Source organism: Monodelphis domestica, chromosome 3 (assembly GCF_027887165.1).
Source record: "Monodelphis domestica isolate mMonDom1 chromosome 3, mMonDom1.pri, whole genome shotgun sequence".
Taxonomy (NCBI): domain Eukaryota; kingdom Metazoa; phylum Chordata; class Mammalia; order Didelphimorphia; family Didelphidae; genus Monodelphis; species Monodelphis domestica.
Genome location: NC_077229.1, coordinates 161,807,738 through 161,824,586, shown reverse-complemented (window position 1 = coordinate 161,824,586; position 16,849 = coordinate 161,807,738). Strand labels below are relative to the sequence as shown.

Sequence of the window (16,849 nt, the reverse complement as noted above, 5' to 3'; positions counted from 1 at the left end):
TAAAACCAAGAACTAGGATCATCTGTGAAGAGGATGACCTAGAGACCTTTCCAATAAGGAAAAGGATGTTAAAGCATCAGGAGTAAAGCAAGGATGTCCATTATCACCATTACTATTCAGTATAGTGCCAGAATTTTTAGATATAGACAATAATACAAAGGAAAGAAGTTGAAGAAATATGCATGAATGGAGGAAACAGAATTACAGTTTTTTGCAGATGATATGATGCTTAGAGAACCTTAGAGAATCAACTAAAAACATACTGAAAAAAGTAACTGTCAGTAAATATTTATTAAGTGCCTCTTATGTGCCAACCATGATATTATGGAATACAAATAAAAGAAAAAGAAAGACAATCCCTCCCTTCAAGGGCTTTACAATCTAATGAGGGACTACAACACACAAAAAGGAGCTAAAAAGTAGAGAGAAAGATATCAGACAGAGGGATCTTAACATTCAAAGGAATACAAATAAGGTGTGAAATGAAAAGATGCCTGGCCCAAGGGCACTCCTTAAATGGAAGTTATAGTTGGAGCTCTTCAGCTCCATTGTTTTCTTCCCAGAATCTGATAAGCTGTAATTCTGAATTTGAAGTGGTTTTGTAGAATGATGAAATTCCTAAGGTATGATGGTAAGTCCAGAGAAGGTTTGCTAGGTAGTAAACTAACAACTTCAGGAAAATTGCAAGATATAAAGTAAATCCACATAAATAGCCAGCTTTTCTATATATTACCAACAAATCCAGTAGGAAGAGATAGAAAGAGAAATTCCATTTCAAATTGCTATAGGCAGTAAAAAATACTGGAAAGTCTACCTGCCATGACACATATAAGAATTCCATGTATGAAACTACTTTCTAAACTAATAAAGATGCATCTAAAAATTGGAGAAATAATTACTCACATGGGAAGGCTAGTTTGCTTTAATAAAAATTAACAGCACTATCAAAATTAACTTGAACATCATTCAAACTACCAAAGTATTACTTTATAGAGTTTAAAAAATAAAAATAAAGTTAATCTGGAGGAACAAAATGTCAAGGATCTGAGGATAATTTATAAAATCAAAGGGGATGGAAATAGGAATGGGAGTCTCATACTACAGGCAATTGTCAAACCTATTTGTATCTGTTGAGCAGATTATGTACAATCCAAAGATTAATGGAAAAACTGGAATGCAAACTGACAGAAGCTAAGTATAGACAAGTTCCAAATAGATTCATGGTTTAAACATAATGGATGATATCATAAGTTAATTAGAGGAGATAAGAAGAAATTATCTTTTAGATCCAGAGATAATAAAAGGATTCTTGATCAAATAAGAGGTAGAGAGGTTCATGGAAAGAAAAATGGACAAATAGGAATAGATAAAATGAAGAAGTTTAAAAAAATAATGAAGCTAAGATTAGAAAAGATTCAGGTACATGGTAAATAACAATAAATCCTATAAAATTAACATTTCTAAGATAAATAGGAAATTTATTCAAATGTATATACAAAAGAGCCATTCCTCAAATGAAAAATTGTCAAGAGATTTGAATAGCACATTACTAAGGAAGAAATCTAAGCTATAAATAGTCATATTTGAAAATACTCTAAATCACTAATAATTAGGGAAATGAAAATTACTACAACTCTGAGGTACCACCTAATACACATGAGATTGGAAAATTGACAAAAGAGAAAGATGAGAAATACTGGAGAAGTTGTGGAAAAATAGGTATATTAATGCATTGTTAGCAGAACTTTGAATTGGTCCAGCCATTATGGAAATCAATTTGGAACTAAACCCCCAAAACTTTTAAAACAAGAATGCTGTCTTAACTGAGCAATATTGCTAATAGATCCAAACCCCAAAGAGATCAAAGAAAAAATAAAAGTTTTCAAATGTATGAAAATATTTAGCAGCTTTTATCATGGTATCAAAGAAATAGAAAATGGAGAGGTTCCCAACAAGTTATGAAATATGAATGTGATGGAACATTGTTGTACTCTAAGAAATTATGAAAGGAATGGTTTCAGAGAAACCTGAAAAAACTTGTATGAACTGATACAAAGTGAAGTGAGCAGATCCAGGAGAACAATTTCTATAATAACAATAATGTTGTAAAGACAAAGAATTTAAAGCTATTTAGATACTCTGATCAACAAAACAACTAACCACAAATCCACATAAATCATAATAAAACATGATACAAACTTCCAGGCAGAGAGGAAATGAACTCAGAGCGCTAATTGAAATATTGTTTTCTCAATGGGAGAAAGGAAGAGGTGCTTGAGAAATTGAACCTGAAAATAAAATTATGTTCAAATAAAAAAGGGGACAAATTTTAGCTATCAAAATAATACACAACTGAAGATCTAAAGAATTTGCCATTGGAATATAAACAAATTCTAAATATGTTGTCTTTGGAATAAAAAAGAGAAAAAAAGAAGTTCATGATCTTTTGTACCAGTGGGAAAAACTTCTATCAGCATAGAGAAGACTATTAAAGTAACTTTTTATTTGTTGATCACATAATGACCCTTAATCCACATGGAGATAACTAATTTTTTGGAAAGGATAGATAACTTATTTGATGACAAAAAATAGGATTAAAATATCTTCGATGAAATCATGGAGCCAAATATAAAAAAGAAAATACAATTAGAGATAAGAGATAAGAGTAAATTCTTACAAAAAATCAATTTCACACACACACAAAAGCTGGGGACAGCATGGCTAGATGTTTGACTTAAGTGATAAAAGGGTGAAATGACAAATGTTGGAGAAAAAAGGGACATTAATACATTGTTGAAAGAATTGTAAGGTCCAACTAGTTGGAAAGCAATCTGAAATTATGCTTAAAGAGTTATAAAATTGTGTATACCTTTTGATTCAGCATTGATTTGATTCAGCATAGGTTATTTCCTAAGATAATCAGGGGGAAAGGGAAAAAAAAAAACTCTGTATGTTCTAAAATATTTATAGCAACTTTCTATGTACTGGCAAAGAACTGGAAATTGATGGGATGCCCATCAATTGGAGAATGGCTAAACAAGCTGTGGCATGTGATTGTGATGGAATACTACTGTGTTGTAAGAAATTGGAAAAACATGGAATGACCTACATGAAATTATAAAGAATGAAATGAGCAGAACCAAGAGAACATTGTATAAAGCAACAGATATGTTGTTTGAAGAATGACTTGTACATTTCCACGTACAGAGTAAAAACTGATTCATAGAAATAAGAAATTGTTTTATATATACATATATCTTTTTGTCAAATGGATACCTTCTCTCTTGAGGGGAGAGGAGTGAGTGAGTTAACTGAGTTTTTTAATGTAATAAATGAACAAGTAAATAAATAAATTTAAAAATTCAGTTGAAAAAATCTGGCATTTTTAATGTCACTCTCAGTATGAATCAATGGCTCCATATGGCAATGATTCATTCATTTATTCAATAAAAAACTACTAAAAAAAATTGGGGATGTAGGGAGTATGCTGGGAGGGCTAGCACCTCTGGTGTGAGGACTTAACTGAGCCCTTTCCATTGCTTCTCATCTGCCTTTGGTGTCTGTCTTCACCCAACTCTCACCTGTGGCTCCAAGAAGTTATTGCATGTACACTGGGCATACCCTGGTAAAACTATCCTGACAGATGGACTGAACCAATTTGAAGGTAGCTGACAGACATTAAACTCATCAGTGAGCTAGGGAGATTTCTACCCTAAGCATATGAAGCCTTCACCCAATGGAATGGGCAGTTGAGAATAGTTTGTTCCAAGAGCCATGAAGGTGGCTGAGGCACAAAGATGCCAAGGTCATCATCCATCCTGGACCATCACCAGTCATCCTTACTTCCGTCTTGCCAATGGACTTTGATGATTATGGAAGAGAGATAGAGGCCAGTGACTTGGTGCAATTGCCTCAACTAAATCCAACTCTTGCACAAATGAAGGCATCACCAATGATGCCATTGGTCTTCTTTGAAAAAGGAAGGACAAACAACATCAAACTCTCATTTGCTCTCAATATATCTTATATGTACCTGGTTATTTGAGTTATTTCCCCCCATAATAATGTGATATTCCTTTTCCCTTTCTCTATCTCTGGGGCATAGTCCAGTGCCTGACACATAATAGTAGAGGCTTTAAAATGCCTGTTGACTGAGTTATTGAATGACATACAAGCTCAGTGATGGCTGACAGAGTATACCCTGTCAAAGCACCTATGCTAAGTCTCACTGCAATATGCACTTCAATTACTCACTGAAGGGGTCATATCTAGGGTGCAGTGTCCTGTCTGGGGAGGTCTCAGATTATTGTACTGTGGTAGATGGAGGAGTGATGGAGAGGAACTTGTTGACTGTCTGCCTTCTCTGTAGCACTGGCCTGATTGTCAGTTCAGTTCTTTTTAAATCAGAAGGTATAAAAGAGTAGAATGGAAATGGAAGTAAAGCCCAATGAGATGAGGTCTGGCTATAATCTAATGAAGCCCAGATAAAGTTCAATCATTACTTTATAGTCACATTTCTCACACACAAAAAACATTTAACACCTAAATTTGTAGCTTGTTTCAGAATACAGTCATTTACACATAGCTGAAACTTCATTAATGTTGACTAGTTTGCAATCAACATCTGAAGGTAAAACATGCCATCCTTAGAACATGCAGATGATGCTACAGTCTTAGAATGAACGTTGAGTTCCAAATCCCAGGCACAGTGATCCATACTCATCATAGCCTCATCTGGCAACCCTGGTGACCAATAGTACAAACTAACCAATTGGTTTCAGGATTGCAGTCTATCTGTGAATCATATAGTCAACCCAAAGTTAGCTATACAGGGATCAAGCTATAATCTTGGTCTTCATTACATGTTGTTCTAAAGAATTGTATTTTAAATTGACCATACATTAATAATCAATGTATTGAATTGATAAATGCCCTCCCTAGTGACTTAAAGGCTTCACCGAAGTTCACTTACTTGAAGGGAATTGCAAGAAGTCAAACAAATCAAATTTTTCTAACTGTAGCATATTTCACGCAAGAAGGTAACTAAAAACTTTTCTTTTTCATTTGTCTTACAAATCAAAACACAGAAATACAAAAATGTTTTGAAAAATATTTTTTATTCTTGAATTGTTTGCTGTTAAGATTTGACATGAGTTTTATTATTGGGGTAGAATGGTGCATTCTGTTGATTTTTTCCCTTTCCCCCCTTTTTATTGTCATGCAAAACACACTTCCATATTGGTCATTATTGTAAGAGCACAGTCATACATATCTGTTAATTCTTTTAAAAACACACACACATTTAAAAAATTGTATTTCATTTTTTTGCTTTGTTCAAACTCCATTGAAAGAAAAATGAATACTTTTTCTTCAGTAAGAAGACATTTGAACTTTCAGTTTGAAAGAGAAAGACATCTGTAACCCCTAGATCTCTGACTCAGATTGGTATTTTTCCTTGCCTGTGTGCTCATATTGTATATTGTTGTGAGTGAGTGGCCACTTTTATAAAGGGAAACATGGTATATATTCCTCATTGTAATTATGAATTATTTGTATATTCTTTATTCATGCTAGAAATTATACTATTAAGTAGTCTTAGACATATCCTTAGTAACTTTTGTTAAATCTAGTAGAATTCTTTTAATCCCAGATATCATTTCATTACTTCCATTCCCTGTGTGACAGATGTTTACTTTATCATCATTTAAGGTCCACTTGTATCATGGAAATATGATTTTCACTCTTAGAAACTGATATGGTATGTGAAATTATTTCTCTACATTAAGCAAGAATATCTACCATGAATTAATACTGCTGGAAATTGTATTTGTCCTATTGTTTTAAACAATGAGTCCATTTTTTAAGTTATCTTATTTGATATTAGGATGACAGGGTCATTTTTCTACTTAATTTTTAAAAATTGAGAATGCTTTATTGAACAATAGAAGTTTAAATTAAGTTTAACCTTAAAACCATTTTCATTTTAATTTTTTGTCAACTTTTCTGGAGACAGAACACAAGAAAACCTTGCTAGTCATTTCCAGTAACATCATAAGATATGTTCCTGGAGATTTTTATGTACATGTAATAAAATAATTCTCTCTCTCATGATGTGTACAATTTTATAGAGCCATAAGCTTTGGGAATTCATGAAACTTGAGGGTAAGGAGTGTTTTGTCATTTTGCCTTATCCTTGAAAAGATTTGTCCCTTAATAAATGTTTTTTGAACTGAGCTAAATAATTATCCTCATTCTGTTGGGTATTCAACCCCTGTTGTCCTAAACATTGAATGATGGAAAATGTCCAAGATCTCCAGGGGCTTCTTTATGGATGTGCTACTCATATATGGCACCCGATGAGTAGGCTACAAGACTCTTGGCAACTTGCCCAATAGCCTGAGTTTATATCGAGAATTCTGAAGGATGTCAGGATCATATTTAATGACTTTAGAGTCTGTTGGATGCTATAATTCCAAGAAAACAATATAGACATATATAAATATGTATATAAAGTTTAAGTCAGTAGTATTACCAGAAAAAAATGGTCATACCTCAAAAACTATGGTTCTAAGAACAGTGCTGGACTCATATAGAAAAATGGGTTTGTGTCTCAGCTTATCACAAAAATACTTGCTTTGTGGCCTTGGATGAATCACAACCCCTCAGAGCTTTTGTTTTCTCATCTGGAAAATGAGAATAATGATATTTATACTATTTGCTTACAGGAGTAATCATGAGAATCTAATGAGATGATGCCATGATAAAAATGTAAACAGCTCTTGTGGCTATTCTTGCTGTAGTTTGTGGTACTAGCATTAGCTTTCCTGACTTTTTCTTATTGCTAATATCCTTCTTAATCCTTATGATTTGTACCTTAGCTTAAAATCCATTAACATTTGACTTCTTTACTAAACAGTCAATGATTTTAGACCAGAAAATGGCCTTTGCTCTTTGGAGAAAAATAGCTTTTCAAATGCGTGATATTATTAAATAATATTAACCATTTTTGTTTATTTTCTCAAATGCTCCAATATTTTTCGTAAACAGAAGAGGATCCAACTTATTACAAAGTTGTAAAAATAATAATTTAATATGTGAAAGTCTGCTACTTAGTAGTTTGCATTTATATTTCTTCACCATTTTTGGCTAATATCAAGATTAGATGATTCATGCGATCTACTCATGACTATCAATGGTCATTGTAGGAGTGTAATCACCACATTGTCGTCTCTGCCTTGCCACAGCATTTCTCCTTCAAAGTGGACGAGTCCGTGTTTCCTGGCTCTCATAAGAATGCCCACCACCTTGTCAGAAATCCGTACATATCTATCAAAGAGTTCTCCAAAAGTGACTTGGATTTTGCCATCTCGTCGGTGGCGAGCCATTGTTCGGATCACAAAGCACAGATCCATGATTTCCCTGTAGATGTGTTCTTCGGCTCGCTTGGCCCGTTCAGCCGTTTTTGTTCCCTCTTTGGGGCGTCCATAGCCCTCGTCCCCTTTGTGCAGGCGGGTGGACATAGCCAACTCATGATCAAACTCTTCACTGAAGGGATTCAGTTTTTGAGTCTGCACATGCTCATCAGCCCATTTTTGCCATCTTCCCTTCAAGCTGTTCACTTGGCTGTATTTCCTCTGGGCCTTGCTGCTGAGATTTTCTGCAAACCGGCTTGCCCTGAAAGTGAGAAAAGAGAGAATTTCATCCCTGAGGGATATCAAAATTATCAAAAGACTTTTCTATGATCATTTCTGCCCCCTCTTCTCTCTGTAGTACTGATTTCAGAATCACAAGGTAAATGCTTTTTGGAAAAGTTACATCAAAATATATTTTAAAAATGGAATCACTTTTAAAGGACTCTTTAAAGGACCTGCACAAGTCATCTAACCTCTCATTGACTCAGTTCTCAGTTTTCTCCTTCATAAAATAAAGAATTGGGACTCAGTGCCCTCTAATGTCCTTTCCATGTCAAAAATTCATGATTCTATAACCTTTGAGATGAATCCTTTTGCAATGATAAGTGATTCTGAAATTTCAGCCTCAACAGTGTCTATTTTAAAATCTGTTTAAAAAATATTGGATTTACCTAAATCCAGGGCACACACTAAATATTACTGGTTTGTAATACTAAGGATTATCAATTCCCCAAAGCTTAAACAGCAAATATGACTATTGCTCTGGAGGATACTAGAATGTTAACCATGAAACTGAATTTCAATACTAGAAAAAATACTATAAAATTGAAGGCTCCATATGAAAACTAGTAGTCAATATGAGAATTAAGCAAACAAGCCTAGAAAAACCTGAACTAACTCTTGAATTCAATTCTTATTTGCTTAAACAAAAACAAGTATGTCTTTGGTGTTTAGAAAGGCTTGGGTCAATTCATGATCAAAACTCCTAGGTAGATCGAAACACAGATGCTAATAAATATTTATTCAAAGGAATGAGCTGGGTAATTCCACTGACATTTCCATTCCATTTAATATTGCAGTGCTAAATGCTTGAATGCTCATACTTATTTCTTTCAAAATGATAACCACTAGATGGCAGATTTTCACTAATGCTAGGGTTGAGTTTTTCAAAACATGAGACTATCGGGGGCTCTTAGTATCTTCATACTTATTTTTTCTTTATGTTAAATTTTAAATTATAGAATTCGTTACATACCAACATATTTTACAAGACCAAAATCGTGGTCTCAGCATTTGAGCAGGGGAATGGACAGTCCTCCACTCAATAATTTAAGACTTAATGCATTTTTTTTCTTGGTCAACTCTAGATGCAATCTAGTTTCCCTTTTATAAAGTTTGAATATTAAGTCTATAAAAATAATAAGAAGAAATCAAGAGGACCACGAGACACCAATATTCAGGCAATTTTGTCTATAGAACTTATGGTGGCTTTTTAAATTTAGACAAAAATATGTTTCTTCTATCACTTATTTACAGATTCTGATAACCAAAACTTTTCTAAATCAACCAATAAGCATGTATTAAAAAGTCTATTATGTGTAGGGTACTGTACTAAGTTCAAGTAAAAAATCTTAATATTCTGATCTTGCTTTATTTGCTAAAGAAAACTCCCCAATTCTTTTCTGAAATCCATTTCTGTTTTAACAATCTAAAAATAATTCCATGCTATTAAAGGCAAATATTTTTGTTTGAGTACAAGGTCCTTACTTTAACCATATGACAATCTAGCATTTATAGAGTGCTTTAAGGTTTGCAAATTTTTTTACAAGTATTATCTCATTGAATTTTCTTAACCATCCAATGAGGTAGGTGCTTATCCCCATTTTGTAGGTAGGATAACTGAGGCTAAGGAAAGTTAGATAACTTGCCCAGGGTCACCGAGCTAGTGAGAATAATTTTTTAAAAAAACCTTAACCTTCTGTTTTAGAATCAATACTGTGTATTGGTTCCAAGGTAGATGAGTGCTAAGGGCTAGAAAATGGGGGTCAAGTAATTTGCCCAGGGTGGCATAGCTAGGAAGTGTTTGAGGTCTCATTTGAACTCAGAACTTCTAGTTTCTAAGCCTGGCTGTCTCCATAAGAAAAATCTAAACTTGTGTTCTTGACTCTAGGTCTAGCATTCTATCTAGAATGGCACCTAGATGTGACTGTCCAAGAAGATATGAAAAGCATATCAGAAATAATGATTATGAAACTGGTTTGAAGAACAATACATGGAAAGTATAGCTTTTTATATCTATACATTAAAAGAAGGCTGGTCTTGAAGTTAGGAGTTTGGGGTTCGTATCCAGATGCTAACTTTGTGACCTTGGGCAAGTCATTTAATTTGTGAGTCTTAGTTTCTTTTTCTCTAAAGTGAATCACAGAATCAAAGACATTTCCTTTCCCCTTTTCCTCTAATCAGACAAAATGAAAACCAAAGGAAACTCTTTTTTAAAAAAATCCACAGTCTAGTCTTTAGAAAAACAAGTCAGTTCCTTTAACTATCTGAATGGACCTTTTTTCAGGTTCTCCTCTGAGTTTTCCTGAGAAAAGTTAGCTAGATGGAGGAAAAACAGCCTTGGTCAGTGGCAGAGACTTTATTTAAAATCCCAGCAGGAAGGTCTCAGAAACAAGGTATTTTTAAAAATTTGGGGAGGCAAAAATATAGAAAACCTGTGGGAGACAGTGGAAAAATGGAAGTGTGAAGAAAAAATTAGGAAGAGCTTTGTAGGAGAGGGAAAAGTGAAAATTAGAATACAACCTGGTTTGGATTAGAATCTTTACAGAAAATAAGGTGATAATTTAGATAGCTGGTAGGAAGACAGTTAGACTAGAAAGGTGAGAATCATATTTGGTTAGAAAAGAAATAATGGAAATTTAATGTGAATAGAATGGCATTAACTATATTATATTAAAACATAAGAAAAGTGAATTCTCTCCACTGAAGACTTTACATTTTCACTATTTAACAGAGAATTTCTTTTGGCCTCTACCTACTTTCTTTAACTGACAATTATCCTCATTGGAAGAATAAACTTGACCCTGGAATGCTCTGCATGGGGTGGAGTGAAAAAGGCACAGAGGTCTTCTCATCTCTTTAATTTCTTGTGTTGAGACAGATTTGTTTGTCTCTATAATCTGAGAAAAATCTCAGTCGCCTAAAACCCATTTTTCTCTTTTGTGGATGTTTTAAATCCATGAAGTCCTTAGATAATCAATATCATTTAGATTTATTTCTGTTTGTTTGAGTGATGGAAGGAGTGGGGCTTGGAAATGGAAGCTTTTTTGTCAGTGTGGATCTCTTAATCTAATTGGCTTCCTGCTCCCAGAAATGAGCACCAGCAATCCTGGTTATAAACACCATATAAAAGCCCCATCAGGCTATCTTGGATTTTAGATTTCTGGAGAGGTAGCCTGAGTTGGCCTAGAATTGCCTCTGACATTTAGAGGTACTGATATGAACTGACTTCTAGTACTAAATGTTCTCATTAAGGACAGAGGAAGAGCATAGAAGATGGAGAGTAGAGAGACTGGGAAAGAGATTAAAGGTAACCAGTGCTCCTTGCAGCAGATCTCAAAGACACAGGGAAAATGTAATGGTAATTGGGTCACACGAGCTACAATCTTTAAAGCATAGAAGAACTTTGATCAGAGCTGGTTTTATGCTAAATGGAGTAGATGGCTGAATAGGAGCGGTACCAGAGAATATCTACTGCACACCGAGATTTCCTCGTAGATAATTTAAAGACGGACTCCTCTGGCTTTACAACATTTGCTGCAACTTCTATTAAGATGCACAAGATCTGAGCGATGTCATCAGCTTTATCTTACATTTCTAGCTCAGTTGAAAAGTGAGATGCTTTTCAGAGAGCAAGTTTTGAGAGTGGGAATGGGGAAAAAAAGCATAAATAGTATGAAAAAAGTGTAGGAAAGTTATCACTGTGGGTGAGGATATGGAAGACAAGGAATAGGCTAGGAGGAGAGACTAGAGAGACTGGAAAAATTTGCTTATTTCTCAAATTTGCTTAATACTGGGGCTTTGCCCAACACCACTATTTTTCTTATGGACAATAAGAAACAGCAATAGTCAAGAACTTTACATTACCCTGGAGAAGTTTGTGACTAGGCTTTGAGAATCTGGGCTCTTATTTATGCTGATGATGAGGAATCAAAGAAAACTTTGGTGGGAGACAGAAATCAAAATTCTTTTTTAAATTTTATAAAAGGTATCCATCTAAAATGATACCTTGTTTTGCATATTTCTTCAGAGTATTAGACTTTTATTAGTGACATCATTTGAATGGTGGCATGTGTTTCTCATATTTCAAAACATTATAAACCCAGACTTAAAATGTAAAATCAAAGAATTACACTAAAATAAAAGGCATTTTCTTTGATTATGAAATTATTTCCATCTGACTTTTTTTGGACAAATGTCTATTATATCTAGGAACTTGTTAAAACTGGATTCTCTAACTAATATGATAAATCAAATCGCCTTGATCATGGTTTAGTGTAAAGAGTGCTGGACTGGGCATGAGGAGGCCTGGGTTAGAATTTGGCCTCAGACGTTAATTGGGTGTCCACAAGTAAGTCTTTGAAACTTATGTCCAACTTCAATTTCTTCATCTGTAAAATGGCAATTAAAAATTAAAATCTAATTAATTCATTTATTTTTATGAACCCTTACCTTCTCTCTTAGTATCAATTCTCTTTGATTAATTCCACTTGTCTAACCTTTCTGTTCTTCTATCTTGATGAATTGTCTAGCTTTTCTGTTCTTCTAGGCAATTGAGTAAGACAGAAGAATAGGAAGGCTAGGCAATTGGATTCAAATGTCTCTCCAGGGTCACACAGCTAGGAAGTATTTGAGTTCATATTTGAACCGAGGTCCTCCTGACTCCAGGCTTGGTGCTCTATCCATTGAACCACCTAGCTGCTGTTGTGAAATGATAATACTATCTCCCCCACCTACCTCATAAGGTTATAGGAGGGAAATACTATGTAAACTATATAACCCTATGAAAATGAGTTTGTGTTGTTTTTGTTATAAAAGTTTATGAACAGAGATATGAGAGGCGATGTGGTATAGATGTGGTATAGAAAACAGAGCTGGACTCAGAGCTAGGAAGACCGAGGTTCAAGTGCATATACTGGCTATATAATCCTGTGCAACTAACTAACCTCTTAGTGCTCTGGTCAACTTTCTAAAACCACAAGGTCCAGAGGGACCCTTCCTTGATAGAGAACTTATTGAATTAGGAGTTCCTTAGACCAGTGAAGTCACAGATCTGTTCTTTATCCTTAAAAACAGAGCAAAATATCTTATTCCCTTCAAGAAACATTACAAAAGCCTCCAATGTACATTTCTGTGATTCACATTAAGGAAAAGACTCCCTACCACAGTTAGCAAAAATGTACACTGCTATCCTGGAAGGAAGTAAAATTTCATAGAGATTTGGTGCCCTGGAGATTGATGGCTTGAGTAATTTTATAGACTGTTAGAAACAGGGTAGGTAGTACTCTGTCTGTCCACAGCTCCTCCTCATCTTGTTTACCATTCTCCAAAGGAATGAGGTATTCAATAAGGGATTGCTGAGCTGAATTGCATACTTCACTAAGAATAAATACCACTCAGAGTGGCTTTAGCTTTGCTGAGGATGTGGATTAGAAGTTTGGCTCAAAATAGAAAGCAGAAACCCAATACTGTGGGCCATTCGTTTAAATGGCATGTATATGTCTTTGAGGGAACACAGAACAAAGGCAGCTGATCTGGAGGAAAGAATGGTGGGTTTGGAATGAAGAGACCTCTAGCAGTGGGATGCAACAAAAAGTAGACTCGATTTGAAGTCAGTGAGCCTGGGTTCAAAATGCAGTGTAGGCACTGAATACCCATAGGACACTGGGCAGAGGATTTACCTCTTTGGGCTTCATTATGAGGGAGTTGGACTAGAAGACCTTCTGCCTCTAAATAGCTGATTCAAAGATCCTACTTAATTCACTCTGGACAGGTTATAAAACCTTAATGCCCTCAACATTGTAAGAAGTTGTTAACACATACTACCTGACTCACAAGGTGCTGGTGGGGAAAGTGTTCTATGAACTTTGGAGTTCTAAAACATATGTGAAGTATCTGAATGTCTAAACTTGATGGCATGTGTGAAGTCTATATCAGATTGCTTGCCATCTGAAGGAGTGGAGATTGCTGGGAGTGAGTGAGTATGGGAGAGAATTTGAAGTTCAAAAAAAATTTAAATTGCTAAAAATTACCTTTACATGTAATTGGGGAAAATAAAATTAAAAAAGAAATTTATGTATATATAAACTATATACAAACATGTATGTTATGTGCTATATGTGCACAAATATATATGCCAATATTTGCTCCAAGCCTATGTTCTATCAATGCAGGGAACTCTCAGCATAAAAATTCCACACATTGATGAAACTTAATAACTGGTCTGAAACTTATAGATGGAGAGTTTCCTGGGAGTCTTGGACGGTTTAGTGAATCCCAAGGCTTAAATGTATGAGACAGCTAAGTGGTATAGTGGATGGAATGCTATGCCAGAAGTCATGAGAGCCCTGAGTTCAAGTCCACTGCCTCAGGGACTTACTTAGTGGTCAAAGTCCCTTAAGCTCTCTCTGACTTTTCTAGTCCATAAAATGGGAATTATAATACTAGTACTTGTCTTATAGAGTTGAGGACTAAATGATATAACACATGTCAAGCATTTTGCAAATTTTAGAGTTCTTTATAAATGATAGCTATTGGTATTAATATCTATCAGGAGTAGATGTTGGGCCTGAATCTTTCTGACTTTGGGGGCTTCATCTCAGTGATGGTGAACCTTTTGGAGACCCAGTGCCCAAACTGCAGCCCTCACCGGGCACGTGAGCCTTTCCACCCCGCTAACCCCATTGGGTTGCCCGTGTAGGTGGATAGTGGGAAGGGAGCAGCCCCTTCGAGCAGCACCAGCACACATAGATCCTTCCAACACTGCATGGCTAAGCTATGTTGCGGACCTGCACTTTTAATTCCTGGGGCTATCCCAGAAACAATAGCTTTTGTCTCATTAAATAAAGAAAAAGGAAGGAAAAAATGCAACACCCTCCCTGCGTGTGCTGTGGACCTAAGCAGTCTCTTTCCCGGGAACGGAATGAGGTGCATTAGTTTACTTACTGGGAAGGCAGGGCTCTTTTAATCCTGGCTGCAGTCACGTGATCTCCTTCTTGCTTGCTGCAGTCCTGCTCCAGCCGCTCTTCGGAATCCCCTCCGTAGCCGCTGTCTTCAGTGTCTATGCTGTCACTGCGGCTTGTGGGCTCTTCTTGCTCTATCTCTTTCCAGCCTTTGGTCAGTTCTGACACCAGGTTCAAGCACTTCCTCCTCCTGGTTGGGGAAGAATGGCTGTTCAAGATCTTGTCAATGTGGTCCACGTCTTTCCCCTCCTGCCACGACCCAGGGTCAGCCCCATCACTCTCGTATCTGTGGCTGAGAAGGCTTATGTCCCCACCTCGCTCATAGACTTTGTTGACCACTGTTTTGGTGACTTCTTTCCTTTTAATGTGAGCCTCCCCAGGTTCATCGTCTGCAAGAGGGCTTAGACACTCTCTGTCTCCATTTGAAAATGGCTTTGCCAACACACACCTCTGACCTCCGCCTCTCATACCTGGCTTCTCTGGGAAAGGCTCTAATGATTTCGTGGTGCCGCTCTCTTTGGGTGAATCATCTTTCTCCTTATCCCCACCAGGCAGCCACCCCGAAGGTTCTTGGGCTTGCCTCGTGCTATTCTCATTGGCCCATTGCTGCCAGCCTCGAGCTAAGCTAATAACCAGAGACGCTGTCCTGATCTTCTTTATTGCCCTTTGAGCCGGCTTCTCCCTTGGCTTTTCTTCAGGGGCCATGCTGCTCTCTTCTCCAGTCTTTGTCCTGTCAGTTGCCCTAAGTGAATGACATTCAGCACAATAGTGTGGTTGGGATTTAAATAGAAGCAGGGTGTATGGGGTGGGCAGGGGGATCCGGTGATGATGGAAACTATGTCAGGCATTTCTCTCCAAGATACGGTGCCTTAGCTGTGACAGGGTTCTTTTTTTAAAACTCCCTGGCTTGCATTTCATCCTAGCAGGTGGATATTACAGATGGCGAAGACCAGGGACATAAAGAGACTAAGGGCCCCAGTGGAAATCAGGAGATCTGAGAATCTCCCCTGCATATGCTCTTTGACCTTGCACTTGCTCAGTAGTAAATCATGATTTCTTTTCCTTTAATTCTTGCTCTACTAATACTGGAACTTTTAGGATAATTATAAAAATGAAACCTTCCATTTTCTTTTGGTTTTGGCCTTTTGAAGAGTGCTTCAGAATCTATGAAATCATAGGATGTTAGGGCACGAATGACCCTAGAGATTATTTACTCAAATTCTTGACTTTAACATTTGAGGAAAGGGAGGACCAGGAAATTGATTTGATGTGTCCATGGCCACTCAGATGGTAAGCATTACAGGGTAGTTGGAGGTAGAACTTGAGTCCCCTGACCTCCTCCTCTCTTCCTAGAACTCTCAGTTTTAATTTATAACACTTCTAAATTATTTCAGGACATAATTAGATAGATGGTAAAAATGTCTACATTTTGCCTTCCTGAATTGGGAGACTGAATTGTGAATACAAATCTTTAAAAAGTCTGATATAAGTGTTGTATTTTGATCCATTCACGGGAATGCATGTTTACTTGTGAGGGAGAACTGTTACATTTGTATTTTTATTTTCAATGATATACCCTCTCCTCATCTACTTGTTTTTGGAGGCAGGGAGAGGAAAGCTATTATTTTACCTTTTGAAGAGAATGGACTGGAAAAAATGACGTTTATGCTAAATCAAACAATAATTGAGCATTAATTTAGTGCCTAACATGAGCCAGGCACTATGCTAGGTTTTAAGGATACGAAGACAAAAATGAAACACTCCTTGTTCTTAAGGTTTTTGAATTCTGATGATAGAGACAATAATATAAATCAATGGAACACCTGTGTGGCATGGTTACCAACTATGTAGCTCCTCACACCTCTCAAATACTTACTTATTTTATTTACTCTGCAATTTGACTCACTCTAGCCTGCTCTCACATCAGCAGGTCTAGGCTCCAAGAGAAGGACAACCAAAAGGTGATTCCCTCAGATACTTTCAGGGTCCTAAGACTAACTCTGTTGTGAGGGAATATGATTCCTCTAATAACTATATTAGCTTGTGAACCCCCACCAATGCATTTCTATTTATACAATGAGGCAATCATATTAACACTTTTAAGTCTTAAATATTACTTAATAATAGAGGGAAAGAAATAACACAATTACTCATAAATTAAAACACACATGTGAATAATAAGTATATAACAACCCA

General features: G+C 36.2%; 1 protein-coding gene across 1 annotated transcript; it reads right to left on the bottom strand.

Moving 5' to 3' along the window:
• Positions 1–5,098: 5,098 nt before the first annotated feature.
• ABRA (actin binding Rho activating protein) lies at positions 5,099–15,424 on the bottom strand. Its single transcript, XM_007488219.2, has 2 exons — positions 14,637–15,424; positions 5,099–7,674 (listed from the first exon to the last, which is right to left on the bottom strand). The coding sequence occupies exons 1-2, from the start codon at positions 15,356–15,358 to the stop codon at positions 7,197–7,199; spliced, it is 1,200 nt and encodes a 399-aa protein (XP_007488281.1). The 5' UTR covers positions 15,359–15,424; the 3' UTR covers positions 5,099–7,196.
• Between the last annotated feature and the right edge of the window lie 1,425 nt (positions 15,425–16,849).

Bases quoted from the DNA above. Each gene is read 5' to 3' on its own strand.
- ABRA (XM_007488219.2), bottom strand. From the start codon at position 15,358: ATGGCCCCTGAAGAAAAGCCAAGGGAGAAGCCGGCTCAAAGGGCAATA. The intron at 7,675-14,636 runs GTAAGTAAACTA...TCTCACTTTCAG, and splicing joins AAAAGAGCCCTGCCTTCCCA to GGCAAGCCGGTTTGCAGAAA.